Source organism: Macaca fascicularis, chromosome 8 (genome assembly GCF_037993035.2).
Source record: "Macaca fascicularis isolate 582-1 chromosome 8, T2T-MFA8v1.1".
Lineage (NCBI taxonomy): Eukaryota > Metazoa > Chordata > Mammalia > Primates > Cercopithecidae > Macaca > Macaca fascicularis.
The window spans coordinates 141,797,254-141,813,530 of NC_088382.1; the positions used below are offsets into that span (position 1 = coordinate 141,797,254).

At 46.1% G+C, this 16,277-nt stretch overlaps 1 protein-coding gene across 3 annotated transcripts in view; it reads right to left on the bottom strand.

Annotated features, from left to right (window-relative positions):
• Positions 1 to 16,277, bottom strand: part of KCNQ3 (potassium voltage-gated channel subfamily Q member 3) — a 358,397-nt gene that overhangs the window by 41,496 nt on the left and 300,624 nt on the right. For 2 of the 3 annotated variants that reach the window (XR_012416643.1, XM_005564091.5), the window contains exons 3-8: positions 15,852 to 15,978; positions 12,077 to 12,249; positions 7,336 to 7,491; positions 6,119 to 6,229; positions 4,451 to 4,546; positions 2,218 to 2,312 (exon numbers count right to left, since the gene is read on the bottom strand). Coding sequence is in view for 2 of the 3 variants with exons in the window: in XM_005564091.5 (XP_005564148.1) it covers positions 2,218 to 2,312; positions 4,451 to 4,546; positions 6,119 to 6,229; positions 7,336 to 7,491; positions 12,077 to 12,249; positions 15,852 to 15,978 (758 nt within the window). In the remaining variant the exon portion in view is untranslated. Of the gene's footprint in view, positions 1 to 2,217; positions 2,313 to 4,450; positions 4,547 to 6,118; positions 6,230 to 7,335; positions 7,492 to 12,076; positions 12,250 to 15,851; positions 15,979 to 16,277 lie in introns of those variants that run through there. The other variant, XM_073999469.1, reaches the window with a different exon arrangement.

Consider the following 16,277-nt stretch of genomic DNA (forward strand, 5'->3'; position numbering starts at 1 on the left):
TTTTATTGAAGACTTGCTTCCTCTGACCTCTCTAACTCTCCCACAAGTCATGGGTCCCTTTTGCCTGTTCTCTTTCAGGTCCTCCTTCTACTCTGCCTTCTAACTGCTTTTACCTTGATCTAGGCCCTCATTTCCTCTTACTCTGAACCCTGCAATATTTGCTAGCTGATCTCCTTGCTTTGACTTGAGTCCATAGATCCATCCTCTACACTCTTTGCTATCATATTCCTGAAAAATGGATCTACTGATGTCATTCTCTGGCTCATCTAGTTTCTCATTGCCTTCAGGATCAAAGTTAGATTCTTCGGCAAGTCACCCGTGACCTTCCATGGTTGTCCCAGTGAATAACACATACAAGGGATCAAAAATATTAGTGGACCGAGTGCCCTGAGTGCCTTGAATAGAAAGTGGCACCTGCCACTAGAACCTTTTCAGGAGTGAAAGCAAGATAGGAGGCGCATGGGGGTGGTGATCAGGGGCCCAATATTTTAGGGTCCTGGAGGTGATGGTCAGGTTTTGGACTTTCTTTACTTTGTCATGGTCACTGACTGGAAGGTTTTATGCAGGAAAATGAGTTGCAATTCTCTTCTATTTCCATAATCTGGAGATGGGAGTAGAAAGATTAATTGAGGATAATGAATGTGTGTGTGTGTGTGTGTATGTGTGTGTGTATGTGTGCATCTGCAGATGAGCTGTGGCTGGGCACAGAGGGAGCCCCCTATCTAGTAGTATTGGGTTATATGAGGGTTCACTGAACCTGTAGACACAATGACAGAAACTTGCTTTGAGGCAGGTTCCAGCCCCAACTATGAGGCTAACTGTCCATCTATGTTTCTTTCCAAGTCAAGGGTTCTAGGAGTCCAGCACACTATGCATACACTTAACAATCTGAACTCAGGCCCCCAGTATCAAAAACAAAAAAAAAGCAGTCTGTTCTAGAAGCTCAAGTGGTGAAAAGACCATGGGCTTTGAAGGCCTCCAGATGTAGTTGACACTGGTTCAGTGTCAGAGCCTGACTCTGCTAGCTTCTCTGAAAGTAGCCTGGGAGTACAAACCATTCAGCCTGGCTCCAGGTGTGGACTCTGGGCCACCGGCTCGGCCCCACCCCAGGGGCTCCTGTTTAGGATGCATTTACCATCACATCTCCATCAGAATTGCTGAAAGTGGAGGCCAGATCTACCTTTGCACAATACCCCCATTGAGTCTGATGCACCTTAAATCTTCTGACTTATCTCATAGGGTAACTGTGAGGATTAAATGAAATTTGAAGTCTAATGCTTAGAGCATAGTGGACATCCAATGCATATTAATTTCCCTCTCCGTTTTCCATAACCATGGAAAAAGGTTATTGTTTTTCTCTGAGATCTTTAGTTCAATCTCCCACCTCTGAGAACACGAAACAGCATCTCTGGGTGACCAGAGGACTCTTCCTGCTGTCCTCTTCCGCATTTCCTTTCCTGGAGTCCAGAGTAGTCTGTGGGTGCAGGCCATGCCCAGGTTGGAGGAGCATCCAATATTTCAGAGTGGCTCATTGTGTGGGCTGCCCACTTCCTCAACCCACTGATCCTGCTCACACATTGATTGGACCTTTCCTTATCAGCCACTCCATGCTGGCTAGCTGGGAAGCCCTGACTGCACAGAGGAATCACCTGGGGAGCACCAAATATACTGATACTGGGGCCCCAGCCCTGGGATTCTGACTTAATTAGCTTGAGAAGTGGCATAGGAATTAGATTATTTTATCTTTCTTTCTTTTTTTTTTTTTTTTGAGAAAGGGTCTCACTCTCACTCTGTCACCAAGGCTGGAGTGCTGTGGCACAATCTCTGGTCACGGAAACCTCCATCACCTGGGTTCAAGCAATTCTCCTGCCTCAGCCTCCTGAGTAGCTGGGATTACAGGCACACACCACCATGCCTAGCTAATTTTTGCATTTTTAGTAGAAACAGGATTTCACCACGTTGACCAGGCTGGTATCGAACTCCTGACCTCAGGTGATCCACCCTCCTCGGCCTCCCAAAGTGCTGGGATTATGGGCGTGAGCCACCACGCCCAGCCAGAACTGTTTAAGCTCCCAGATAATTCTAGTGTGCAGCCCAAACTGGGGACCACTGCCCTGAAGAGTGTTCTCCAGGGAACCGTGAGGCCACAGACACGAATACAGACCGCAGGAGAGATGGCTGGTCATGCTCTGAGCATTCAGGTGAGTCCCCACTTGCCTGAAGAAAGGAAAAGAGACGACTGATTCATAAAACCTCCATGTCGCCACCAGGTCAATCCTGTTGGGGTTGGTAGCATAATACCTCCAGGCAGCCTGAGGGGCAGAAAAGAGGGGCAACAATGAGTGGGCACCTCCTGAAACTTTCGCACAGAATCCCACACCATCAGAACAACGTTTAAGCCCTGGACTCCTAAGAATTTGAATGTGCATTGAGTCAACATGCAGAAAAACCGAGATTTTTGGCTTTTTGAAGCTACTTTGGGAAGAAAAACTTCCTGACCATCTGGGAGCTATAATTGGTGTTGTGGTGAGTGGGGGAATGGAGAGATGAACTGGAGTAGAGGGAGAGGAGTGGTAGGCACAAAATCCCTGAAAGGAACAAGTAGCAAAGGCCGGTGTGATGGCTCATGCCTGTAATCCCAGCATTTTGGGAGACCAAGGTGGAAGGATCGCTTGAGGCCAAGAGTTGGAGACCAGCCTGGACAACATAATGAAACTTCATCTCTACAAAAAAAAGAAAAAAAAAAAAAAAAAACACAAAGCTGGGCATGGTGGTACGTGCCTGCAGTTCCAGCTACCTGGGAGGCTGAGGTGGGAGGATAAATTGAGCCCAGGAGGTCGAGGCTGCAGTGAGCCATGATCGCACCACTGCACTCCAACCTGAGTTGTAGAGTAAAAGACTCTGTCTCAAAAAAAAGTAAACAATAAAATATTTAAAAATAAAGAGAAACAAGTACCACTCTTTCCAGAAGGTTCTCTGAGACTTCTCAGTCAAACAGATAGGAGAAAAGAGTCTTTTGTACCATTTCTGGGTGCAAGAGAGAGCCTAGGAGATGTTTTGACACAAATATCCTAGAATCTCTAGGATTCTCTGATGGTTTGGGGTGTGGGGAGTTAATGGGACAGGCTCTTGGAAACTGGGACTGGCCTAAGAACCATAATATGCAGGATGACATCACGCACCATCTTGAATCAGGCACACAGAACCACACAGACACTCGCTATGACTGGAGAAAGCTCACGAGTGGGTGGCCATGCCCTCGCAAGCAGACAGCTGTTGATAGGACACTCTGCTTTCCTATTCACTGTGCCCTCATCTCCAATAACCCATTAAAACAAAGCAGGAACTCCCTCTGAAATAAAACAGGGAACACTTCTGCCTCTCTCATCACCTCTCACTGCTCCCTGCAACCCCCAGCCCATGTGAGGCTAGTGATGGAGACAGAAGGCTGGCAGTTGCATGTCCAACATCCTCTGGTCCATGGTTGTCTACTGGGCAGCACAAATGGGAAAAGTGGTTTAATATTTTGCACATGTAATGCATCTCTTTCTCTCTTAGCTTATGGGATCTCTGTTTGGCAGATATGACAGAGACTGTTCTCCTTGTAGCTGATTGCCTAAGCACCTGGACATTAGGCTGACTCTTCCCTGTGGGTCCCTAGGTCAAATCTGAGGGGAAGTAGAAGGAGAAGAAAGCCTAGTACAGCCCCAGGTCCACACCAAATTCTCATCTCCAGCACACCATCAGTAAAAGAGCTGAGGCCAGGTGCCACAACTCATACCTATAATCCCAGAACTCTGGGAGGCCGAAGCAGGAGGATGGCTTGAATGCAGGAGTTTGAGACAAGCCTGGGCAACATAGTAAGACCTCATCTCTACAAAAAATAAATTTAAAAAATTAATCAGGTCTAGTGGTGCACATGGTGGTGCACGTGGTGGTGCATGCCTGTAGTCCCAACTACTCAGGAGGCTGAGGTGGGAGGATTGCTTGAGCCTGGGAGATGGAGACTGCAGTGAGTTATGATCGCACCACTACACGTCCGCCTGGACAAGAGGGTCTCAAAAAAGTTCAAAACACCACCATATCAAAAAAAAGCTGACAGGTTGATCCTTGAGTTCTGTGTCTACTTCTTGCTTGGCTTAGAAACTGAATGAGTGACAGGATTGTCACCTTCAGTACACAGAGGAACAAGTGAAATAGACACCCATGGAAATGCCCATAGCCATCCACAAGTAAGCATGTGCAAGCAGGCCTGCTCCTGCCTGGGCACATTAATACACACACACAGACACAGACACATAAGACACACAGACACACATGAAATCCTGGGTCCTGTCCCAGTTCATGAGTATGTCCCCTCCACATGTGCACACATGCACACACACACACACACATATGTGCAGATGCATGGATCTTAATCCCATTCCAGTTCATTCCCAGGCAGACAGACCTGAATGAGCTCAGCAGCTGGCTTCCTCCTTTTCTCAAAGTGCTTCTGACGGTGTTGCTCCTGCACCTTGAGGGCCAGCCCAGACCCCAGGATGCCCTGGAGGGAGAGGCAGGCAGGAAGTCAGCCCCCAGCTAGACTCTCCCAGCATTCCCGCTCCATTGCCAGGGTAATGGGGACTGTAGGGCTGAACTGTACTCCACGTCCCTGCGGTGACAACATTGTACAAAGAGGGAAGGGAGAAAGAGCCCTTCCTTCTCTTGAAGAGACTAGGGAGCTTGGTTAAGTGAAATGAGCCTTGAAGTCAGGAAGACCTGGGTTCCAATTCCGACACTGCCACTTTCTGGGTGTGAGGGCCTGGGCAAGCCCCTTAGCCCTGTTGCATCATGGTTTTTTTTTTTTTTTTTCCCTACAGGGATGTGGGATAATAATACCTAATGCATGATTTTGTTAAGAAAAAAGTGAGATAATCTGTATAAACTGCCAGTAAGGGGTACTGCACAAAATAGATGCCCAGTAATGTTAATTGAGTTTTAAAAATATTTTAGCTGCTTGAACTCTCACTTCATACTTTGACTATAGCCAGAACTTCCCAGAATTGGGACCTGTTTTGATTTTCAGGTCAGACTTGCCAGTGGATTAAGTGGCCAGAAACACACTCTTTTCAAGCTGAAAGAGAACTTGAAGATCTTGTAACATTCCTATGGTCCTGACTCATCAATGAGAAAACTGAGATTCAGGAAGGTCATTTGCTCAAGGTCAAATAGCTTAGAAAAAAAAAAAATCAGACAAGGTAGGGCTGTGAATAGAGAAAGAACATTGCCAATGCAAGAATGGAAGATGAAGTGGGTGGCAGGGAGATTGTTACTTAAAAGTTTTTTCAAGCTTCGTGATTAAGAGCCAGGGTTTAGAACCAGTGGACTTGGGATTCCTGGCTCTACAACCCAATAGCCTTGTGACTGTAGAAAATGTACTAACCTAATTAAGTCTCAGGTTTTGTTTTTGAAAAATTGAGATTAAAAACAGCACCCAACCCATAACGTTGCCATGAAGATTAAATGAAATAATGTGAGTAAAGCATTTGGCATGATTCAGGCACATAGTGTGTTCAACAAATGCAATCTGTTTTCATTATTATTACATATCTGGACACCAGGCTTTGGGGAAGTTACTCTATCATATATAGGTCAAGGCTTATTCTTGAGAGAAATGTATTTTTTACATAAGTCAGTAAGTAACAGGACAAGAAAAGGGAGCTCACATAAATGAAGGCCCTGTTCTGTGCAAGGCACTGGGAATGCATGAATGAAAAATATAATCCCAGAACCCAAGGAGTTCACAGTCCTCTGGGGGAGTCAGATCTGGAAATGTGTAATCCTAGCATAAGGCCAGAAACTCCTTTACATAAATATTCCCAGGGTTACGCCCAGAGCGACTAACTCAGCCTAAAGAAGACAGCATTGAAAGAGGAGTTGATGTTTGAAGAAATTTTTGGCAAAGGAAAGCAGCAGGGCCCATGGCAGAAAAGCAGGATCATCATGCTTAAGGGAATGGCTAGGGAGTTAGTAGGGTATGAGAGGATAGAAGATGAGACTGGAAAGCTGAGCTGGGGCCAGGTGGTAAGGGGTCCTGCACGTCACATTGGGGATGTCATATATCAAAGGTACTTACTGCTGGAAGGGCAAAAAAGGAGACGCCAATTAAGGAAAAGGTGGCAGCAATCAGACGGCCTTCCCATGTTTTGGGTGTCTTGTCTCCATAGCCAATGGTGGCCAGTGTGATCTGAAGAGGGAAGAGTTCAGACATGGAGTACCCCATGGAGAGGAATTTCAGGAAAATGTCAACTGAGCTCTACCTGTAAGCCTCTCTATCAGCTTGGGCAATGCTCCCATTTATAACAAGGTTCCCTCAGGAGAAAAGACACCAAGTACCTAGTAACTTATATGGATGCCTTGAAACTTGTTGATAAGTTAAGGGTTTCCTACCTTAGTCAATCAGTCAACAAATATTTCAATAATTACAAATGCATATGTACACGAGCATTCATGTGTGTGTATATTTGCGAATTTGTGATTTTATTTATAGCCATGTTTGTGAATATATGTGTGCTTGTGAGTATATTTGTATGTATTGTATATACATGTGTGCATGTCTAATGTCTGTGTATGTGTCTATTCTGGTGTGTTTAGTATATTCCTGTGTGTGTTTACATGTTTATGTTATCAGTATACGTGTACTTATGCGTGTGTATCTGCATGTGAAAGGCAGGATTATCAGAGCAGTTGACAGTGTGGCCTCCAGAGCCTAACTGTCTGACTTCAAATCCCAGGTTAGCCACTTACTGGCTGAAAGACCGTAAAGTTACTTAACTTCTTTATGCCTCAGTTTCCCTATTTTTAAAAAGAGCTAATGATAGAAGTTGTTTGAGTTTATAGTAGGTTAGTGAAAGTAAAGCACCCAGAGACATGCTCTGGAGCAAAGCAAGCCTTCAGTGAATGCCAGCTTAAGTACTGTGTGTCCTTGTGGGTGTACGGTTGTGCACACACAGGTCTGTGTGAGCACACATGTGTATCTGTCACTGGGTTTGTTTGCACAAGCATGGCTTGGCTGAAAATAGCCTATGACTGGTAAGACTAGGTCCCTAAACGACCATGCAACCAGGCTGTTCCAGGCCCCGGCTTCTTATAAACGCTAGAGAAAAGTCAATTCCAAGTGCACGCCCTGAAGGAGGGTCTCCTGTCAGCAGGTTCCAAGCTGAAACAGGTCTAGCTCTTACTTCTGACTGCAGAATGCAGCTGCCTGGCTGAACATGCTCACGTGATGCCCTCCACCTCTCTCTGACTCTGATGGTCAATCCCACAGAGTTGGCCTCCAAGGTAGTGACTCACCAGGCCCCACCACAGGGCATCTGCATAGGTCTCAAACTCCTCTTTCATCTCCTCTCCTTGTGCATCCACTTCTGGGACATCTTTCTCAACCAGGTAGACAAGAAATGAAGAAAGGATGAGTGTCAGGAAACCGATGTACCAGGCGGTGATGAGTTCCTGAAAGAATCAGCAGTGGACATGAAAATTGGTCACTGGGGAGTCATTGAGTGGATGCTGGAGCCAGACACACCAGAGTTAGAGTCCAAGTTCACCAGCTCTGTGACTGTGGCCAAATCACTCACCTTCTCTGATCTTCATCTTCCATCACTGTAAAATGGGATCAGTAACATGGTAGTTATTTCATCACTAATTAACAGAACAAGTGTATGGCTCCAAGAGGAGAGGAAGATTTCTAGCTAAGGGCCACTTCAATATCACACCTCAAGAGGCTTCAGAGGAAGGCAAGACGGCAGGAGGAAGTGGCTGCTGCTTCTGATATAAGGCTCAGGACTCAGGAGACTCGGGTCTATGCAGGACTGTGTGGAGCCAGGAGAAAGCTCAGTACAACCAGGAAAGCAGCAGCAAGCCAGAGGCAGCACTGCATAGTGGACAGGGCTGTGGACAGAGACCCAGCCCTGACACCAGTTTATGGTGTGGCCATGGGCAGATTCTCCTCTTCTCCTAAATGTTAGTATCCTCATTTTTTACATGGAGGGACAGAGCCACAGAGTTCCTGAAATCGTCATGTGTACCACTGCTGAAATGCAGCTTTACATTAAATATTGATTTAGAGCCAATGCAAAAGAAGCAAAAGAAGGCATACAGCCTGTAATTTCATGGATATTGTCACATGATAGACTAGGACATATGACTAAGTAAACAAGAGTAAGGTGATTTAATGAAAAGTGCTAAGTAATAGTCAGGATGGTATGGATGGAAACTTCAATGAAGTTTCAAAACCCCTAATGGAGACAAGACCTAATGCTCCTTCCAGCTCCAACTTTCTCTCTTTCTCTCATTCTATTCCAGTTTCAAGGTTTATCATAGTAGGTTGGGCAGGAAGAAAGGCAAGGTTATGGGTAAACACAATATGGAGATTTAAGACTGTCTGTCATTCTTGCTGAGTCATCTCAGAGAACAAAGTTGTTCACATTGGTATCTTTCCTATATCTGACCATCTGCAGTCAGTCAACTGGCCCTTCTGGGCCAGTAGAATCTTCCTGACAGGGTTGCTTCCTGCCTCCCTGCAGGACTTGGCTCACATGGGTCCTGCAGTCTGAATAGTCCTCCCACAATGGGACCAACCAAAGAGCATGGAGTCATCTTCAGACTCATGTCACCTCCACTATGAAATTTTTCTAATGTTTGTTTCCCCAATGAAAGATAGAGTTCAGCTGTGGTTCCTTTATTCCCTCCCCATTTTCTAAACATACTTCTCCAAGCCTCCAACATTTTATTATGCTCACTTGCTATTATGCTCTGGCCTTGCCCACAGCATCACACACATGTTGTACTGGTATGAGTTTGTTCTATAGCAGAGGGGTTTGCTTAGATGATACAGGCAACCCAGCCAGCCATTCCCTTTGGTGAGCGAGGTTCTGTGCTGCAGGGAATTTGAGAACAGAAAGGTGCACGGACTAGTCCTTCCCCAGTGATTGCCTGAGCGTAAGCCTCTTGCTTGTGGAGTGTGGTCCTACTGCTTATATGTTTTTTCATACCCTCTGGCCCCCAAATGCAAGTCAGAAGTTTCATTTGGCACTTAGGCAAAGAAATAGTTGTCTGTTTCTGTGTGCACATAAAAACTGACTGTTCTAGATTAATAAGGGATGGTATAACAGTCACCAAAAAGGAGTGAAAGTGGGTCCTAATTCTGTACTTTATAGTCATTTACTTTGCAGTTATTTCAAATAATTCTGACTTTATACAATTTTTGCCAGCAGCTCTGTGGCAGAACCTGTGACTCTTCCCCAACAGGTAGCTCCTGAACCTGCTGAGGCTCCCCTGCAGTCAAGTTGAGGCTAAGGTACTGGGGTTCAGCCAATATGGGAAAGTGATGAGAGTGAATCCCTCCTTGTCCCTTAAATCCATTCTGCAGGATTCTCCAGGTTCCTCTCCCCTGCTTTGGTGACTCAAGTCCTCATATTCAAGACGGATGGGGCCCACCCAGCACACATCAGATACAGTGAGAGCCAGGAGATGTCTAGGTTTTTGTGCTGGGTGGTGGGAGCTCTAGGGCTCATTTATTTTGGGAGGAGAACCTGACCTATCCTCTAGTGAACGCATTAACTTTGAAAGTTTAACCCTGTGCAACAGAGCCTCCCACACTTCATCTTTGAGTGCCCAGAAGACCCAGCCATTGAACCCGGCCCAGAGTACAATGAAGAGATGAATGAAGAAATGAATTGATAAATGTCCATTTGCCGGTACTATTGGTGATTCCCTTGGGGAAGAGCTTCCTCCCCGCTCTGGTAGCACAGGCTTTCAGGAGGACTCACAACATGTACTTTGGAGTCTAACAAGAGCCTGTAAATCTAAGTTTGTATGCAGAGAACTCTGCTCCAGAGCCTTTCCCCACTCCTGGGAAAGAGTATCTGCCTCACTGGGGACTGGCTACAGTGCAAGACCATATTTACTGAGGAATTACATCACAAACTTCCAATGGTCTCTGGTAATTACATGGCAAAAGCCAGCAGGCACTGGGGATCTGTTATAATCTGGAGGAACACAGCACAAGGGCCTAAACCAGCAATTTTTAGCACCAGTGTTGACCAGAACTGTGAATCAACTCAGCTCCATGGATACGGGTTATGGCTGAACCCATAGGGGTTTTATTAATGTGTCCTTTGATAAAAGATAAAATAGAAGGTCAGGAGGAAGAAAAGGGCCTGTAAAGGATGCTCTGACCTCAATGATTCTGCAGCCAGAAGCAGCACAGGCGAAAAATAAAACACAGATGGCAAGAAATTACATTCTAAGCTGAAAGATTCCCAGGTATTTTATACTTTCACTCCATTTTATGTCTATACTTGTATGTATGGTATGTGGGGAACAGCATATTCAGAATAATAAACATTACTATTAATGAGCACCTATGACTTACCAGGCATTTAAATGCACCTTTTCTCGCATGAGCACCCAGGAGGATTCACATTTTTACCACTGAGGAAGCTCATGAAAATAGAATGACATCTTTAAGGCTTTCTGGCTGGAAGGTGGCAGAGCTGAATTTTGAGCCAAGTTGCCGTCTGACTCCCAAGCTCATATTCTACTCTGAGATGCGATCTCATAGGAAACCACTACCCCTTCAACGTTATCTAGGCGCATCCTTGAGACAGAAGAACCAGGAGTTGTGTGGGTATGTTTTGGAGGTGTCCAGCTACAGGTGGCATGGTCATGTTAACATGCATAAGGAAAACTCTAAGCTCCTTAATGTTAAACTGCCCAGGGCTCACTGCCTCAGGTCCAGCTCCCCAGAAACAGAACCCGAGAAAGGGATTTCAGTGTTAGTGACACATTTGCATGTAATCATTGAGGAAATAGTCACAGGGCTCCTATTAAAAGGGACCTAGGTTGGACAACAGCAGCATCTATTATGCCTGCCATGGTGGGTGCAAAAAGATACTCTCTTGGGAAGCAAGGTAAACTTGGCTTTGTACCCCCAAAGAACATCCATCCCAGGGATTTCTCCTTCTGATTTCTCCTCTCGGGATTTTTTTTCTGCCTGAGCTGAGACACAGGGGTTTTTCTTCATTCCTCCAGAATCCAGTTAAAGCAGCTAGATTAAAACAAAGTGCTACCAAAGACCTGGGCTAAGAATAGGAAAGAAACACAGGCAGTACCATGAATCCAAATGAACTGGATTCTGGCTGCTTGGGTTCCACACCTGCTCAACCACATGGGGCTCTGGAAAAGAAATGGACTGAGTTCCACCCCTCCTGGATTCTGATCTACTTGGGAGAGGTGAGCACCACCATAGCCAGCAGGAAACCACTGGACACAGACCCTAGAAGTGGACTGCTATGGTTTGTGTCCCACTGTGTGACCTTGAGCAGGTACTTCCTCTTTCTGTGTTTTCTTCCTTATCAGTGTAATGGGGTGGCAATAGTGCCTGATTCATGAGGTGAGTTAGTCCTTGTCAAGCACTAAGTTGTAGGCACTGTGCTTTGGGCTTTATATAATGCTTGCAACTGGACAATCTCTATGAGCTGGGTACCTTCTCAGTGCTCGTCACATATCAATTCATTTCATCTTCATCTAACCCTGTGAGGTCAGTGCATTATTATTCTAACTTTATAAATGCAGGAACCGAGGCACAAAAAATTCTCAACGTCACAGAGGCAGAGTTCAGATTCAAACCAGCCTGTGTGATTCCCAAGCCTTTTTCTCCCGCTGCATGTGGCCTTGAATGAGCTCATTCCATCCTCTCAAAACTCTGAAGAAATAGGCATTATCATCCCTATTTTAAAAGTGAGAAAACTGAGGGCCAAAGAGGGCTGAGCAAGTTGGCCAAAGTCATTTGCATATGGTGGAGCCGATACTTAAGCTCAGCTCCACCTGTTCCTGCTCCCTGCACCACACCTGCTCATGCCCCCACCCCAGCCCCGTCGCTTCCTGTTCCTCCTCCTCCTCTTGCTCTTTGTCGTTATCATCAAGGGTGGCAGAATGACTGCCTTCTGGGGACACTGTAAAGGAAGGGATGCCATGGAAGGGCACAGGTGGGTGGGAAGCCCATGTGGTCTTGTAGCTTCTCCACCACACTTACTTTGCTGTGGGCACAGATGGCCGAGCCCAGAAGCTTCCAGGTGCCGCCTCTCCGATCCATCCGCAGCATGCGCAGGATCTGCAGGAAGCGCAGGCTTCGCAGGGAGGTGGCCAGAACATTGCCTTGGTTTCCCACAGCAACCACTGGCACAGAGGCAATCAGCACAAAGATGTCTGGGAGAGAGGACAGACAGAGTGGGAGGGAAGAGGGAAAGGAAGGTCAAGCGAAAGCACTGGCATCATCATAGGTGTTGTTTGCTGGCAGATCAGCATGTGCCAAGCAGTGGGACAATCTGAGCATTGCTGTTGAATCTTGCCACCAACCACACATGGTAAGTGAGATTATTCCCTCGTGACTGATGAGGAAGCTGAAGCTCTGAGCCTGAGTGCCTTTCCAAGGCCACCTGGCCAGAAGTAGTTGGGTTGGGATTGGAAATAGGCCTACCGCACTTTAATGCTGGCTGCAGAGCAGCAATTCACCAAGGCCCCCCGCAGTGTGGTCCTTGAGATTCACTCTGGGGCCCCCAGAGGAGATCTGCAACTGCTCAGTCTATGGAGGTGAAGCCTGACACTCAGACACTGTTTCCATTTGTGTTTCTCCTAAAAGCATCACCTGAGGTAGGAACTTGGGTTCAAGTAACTCACTGGAAGATGATCTTAGGAAGTAGAAGTGATGGCAGAAAGAGAGAGAATGTAAAAAAACACAGACACACACACAATGTAAGGGGGTGTTATCAAGGTCACTGTTGAGTCCTTTGAGTTGTAGACAGACTTCCCAAGATTATCCATCTGAAAAACAGAAGGCTGGGACATCTGTTTCTTGCCTCCTGCTGGTTGAGGGTCATCCATAGCATTGTTAACACCCCCACACATGTGAGCTACACTGGCCCACTGATTTCCCTAAGCTTGAGAGAAGGCCTTGGGGTAGATTGTGGAAAGAAGATAGGCTCAGCCATGACGTGGGATGCTGGTAACAGGAGATGGCATGAAAATGTCCACTACAGACATTTCAGAGATGGAACAAGGGGACGAGACACTTGAGATGGTTAAGTAGGCTCTTGACATCAAATCATCTAGTATGGAAGAGGGAGGAACTGATCTCTTTTCTATTTCCTTGTTGTAGTCAATTCCCATATCAATTATCACCCTACTTTCCTGCAGACAGTTACCAAGTAAAAAGGACCACATGGCCAAGTAAATTTGGGGAAAAACTCCATTAAGTTGGTTTAAAAAAATTATTAGTGTTATTTATTTTCAGTGTCATTACTTTTTTTTATTTAAACATAATAATTGTACATATTTATGGGGTTTGCAGGGCTTCACAGAGTCTTTAATCTGCAGATACACACTGTGGTTCTCAATTTTACAAGTGAAGTATAGTCTTTCCCAAAATATTTTGACCACAGAACTACTTTTTTGCAAGGGCTCCAAGGGTTCCAGGAAATACACTTAAAGAAATATTTGTCCACTGGGAAAAGTCCAAGCTCTGCAAAGCCTTCTGTGATCTGGCTCCTGGGAATCTGCCAGAAGCCTTTGTAGTTCATTGAGCACATATCTCCATATCTTCGTGTGTTCTGGTCTCTCAGCTTGGAATAACCTCCTCAACTCATATCAAGTCACATTTGCCAAAAAGCTGGTCTTTCCTACCTTGTTAAAGTGTCCCCCAGGTGTACCTGACCTTTGGAAAAACCTAGGGGTCAAACCTCTGGATACTGATACATCTGCATCATTTGCCAGGCTTCTCAGATTATCTGTGCAAAACTATCCATCTATAATGCTTGTAGAGAAAACAAAAGAACGCCAAGATGTGTAGTAAACACTATGGTCTAAGACGCTCCATGAGGCATTTCTGAACCATTTTTACTCAAAATGGCAGGGTCTGAGACTGCCTTGAGTATGAAGGCCATCATGTTCATGGGTGTGATAACCATACTCTTCTCTAAAACAGAGAAAGACAACATTTCCCATAGGGCCACATTATGGAAGAAGTGGATGTGAGTACACTGGAAAACATGGCAACACTAAGCAAGGACCGTGTGATACTGAGACCCAGCCTCATCTCCCCAGGGAGGGTGGAGGGAGACGTGGAGCTCTGTGACTGCAACTGATCTTAAAATAGTGGATATTGCCCCATGGGGGATGCACCTGTCCTGCAGGGGTCTGGGCTCCATCTGTTGGGATGTTCTCAAACTGGGAAGGAGTCCTTTTGAATGTGGGCACAGTCCATCATAAAGCTACCACCCACACACTCAGAACTTCTGGTCAGCCTTGGATCGGTCACGCCAAAGAAGAAAAATAAGCCTGCTTAATTGTATTGCACTTGCAAAAAACTTGGAAGGAGGAAAAGGAGAGAGGAAAGAAAGAAAAGTGGGGATTAGATACTGAAAGAGGGCAAAGGAAGAGAGAAGAAATATGAAAAAATCATCAAAAAGTCCTCCAACATTGCACACACACACACACACACTCACTCACATACCTCCCATACATTCAAAATGCTGAGAAAAACCCCCAAACCTCATAAGTCCAACCTTAGCAGTAGATGGGAATAGGGCAGAGACTTCAGCTGGGAGTAGGCAAGACAATGCAACTCTAGGCTGCATGGAGAGAAGCCTGGCACCTGGGACAAAGGATATGGTCCAGCTCTTCTCTGAACTGGCTGTCCATCCCCGAATGACTGTGTTCAGTCTTGGGAATGAGTTTTCAAAAGTAAAGTGAAGAATGAGTAGCATGCTCAGAGCAGAGGGAGTACGATGCTGAGAATGCATGATGTAAGGTAAGTGGAAGCCACTGATAACATTGTTTCTTGGTAAAAGAAGACCTTCTGGAGTGGAGAGGAGGAATAAAATGTCTAGACTCAAATACCTGAAGAGTGTCAGAGGAGTTAAAATAAGATAAATGCCTGGATAAGTGGTGAGCACCTTGTGACTAGGGGCATGCAAGCAGAGCCCAGGTGACCACTTAACTGCTGCTGCTGGGGACTGGAGCATCAGACACAATGGTAAGTTGGACTAAATGCCTTTGGAGGTCCTTTCAGCCCTGACACTATGATCCTGTAATTCTAACCTTCCCATGGATTTGAAGCTCCAAGATTCCTATCCATCACTCAAGGAGATTTTGTCCTGTGAATCCACAGATTTTAGTCCACACTGAACTAGTAGGCTGGGGAGAGCGTCCACCTTCTCTACTATCAAACTGCCTGCACACAAATGGAAGGATTCCAGTGACACCTCTCAAAGCAACCATTGGATTAAGAAGCAAGACCACACCTGGGTGTTAGGACAGAATCCGCTCTTTCCTGCATGACTGAAAAATGACTCAGCTCTGTGATCCTCTGTTTCTATTTCTGTACAATGGACATAACGTGATGCTGTAGAAGTAGATTCTCAGCCAGCCATGGTGTCACGCCTACAGCTTCCATCCCAACCCGTCTGGAAATCTGTGGAGAACTTTGATTGTCACAGCGACTGGGGGTGCTACTAGTCCAGGGACTGTAACCGGCTTGCTGCTCCACAACCCAATTGCCAAGAGTGACACCCTCCACCGCCAATTAAGAATCCCTGCCCTGTGCAGTCCTTATGAGGACCAGTCACAGAAGGAGGAATCTGACGACCCGGAAGGTTGACACTGTCCCTTCTTATCTAGGCAGTGTCAGGGGCTGGGCTGGCCTCCACAGTGCCACGTGATTTCCCAGAATAGCTGCTTAAACTTTTCTCAGAGAAACAATGCCCCAAAAGAAGAGAACTGAGGAGGCTGGGAGGCTCAGGGTCAGGACTTACCCAACATGCACAGGGGCTTCCTGGCAAACTTCAGTCGGCCCCGCCAGCCTTTGTATCGGCAGCAACACCCAGCAGCCCAGATCCTCAAAGCAAACTCAGCTCCAAAGATGAAAATAGCAAATGTCTCCTGCATGGAAGAGCATATGGAGAGGCACTGATTAACCAGGACCCACTTGTCGGGAGCTAGTGATTTCTATTCGGAAGTTCTGAAGAACTCCATTTCTGTGTTGTTGCTGGTTGTCTGGTTGGCATGGATGGCTGGGGATGGGGGCAGGGAAGGTGAATGGGGAGAACAGGTCCATCACCGCCATTCAGTTCGGAGGCCTCCCGTCTTCATTGTGATGTGCTAACTGTCCTTAATGCTGCTAAACCTGGCACAGTGATTGCTTGTTCTTTTTTCTATGTTTTTCTTCCAACAGATCATTT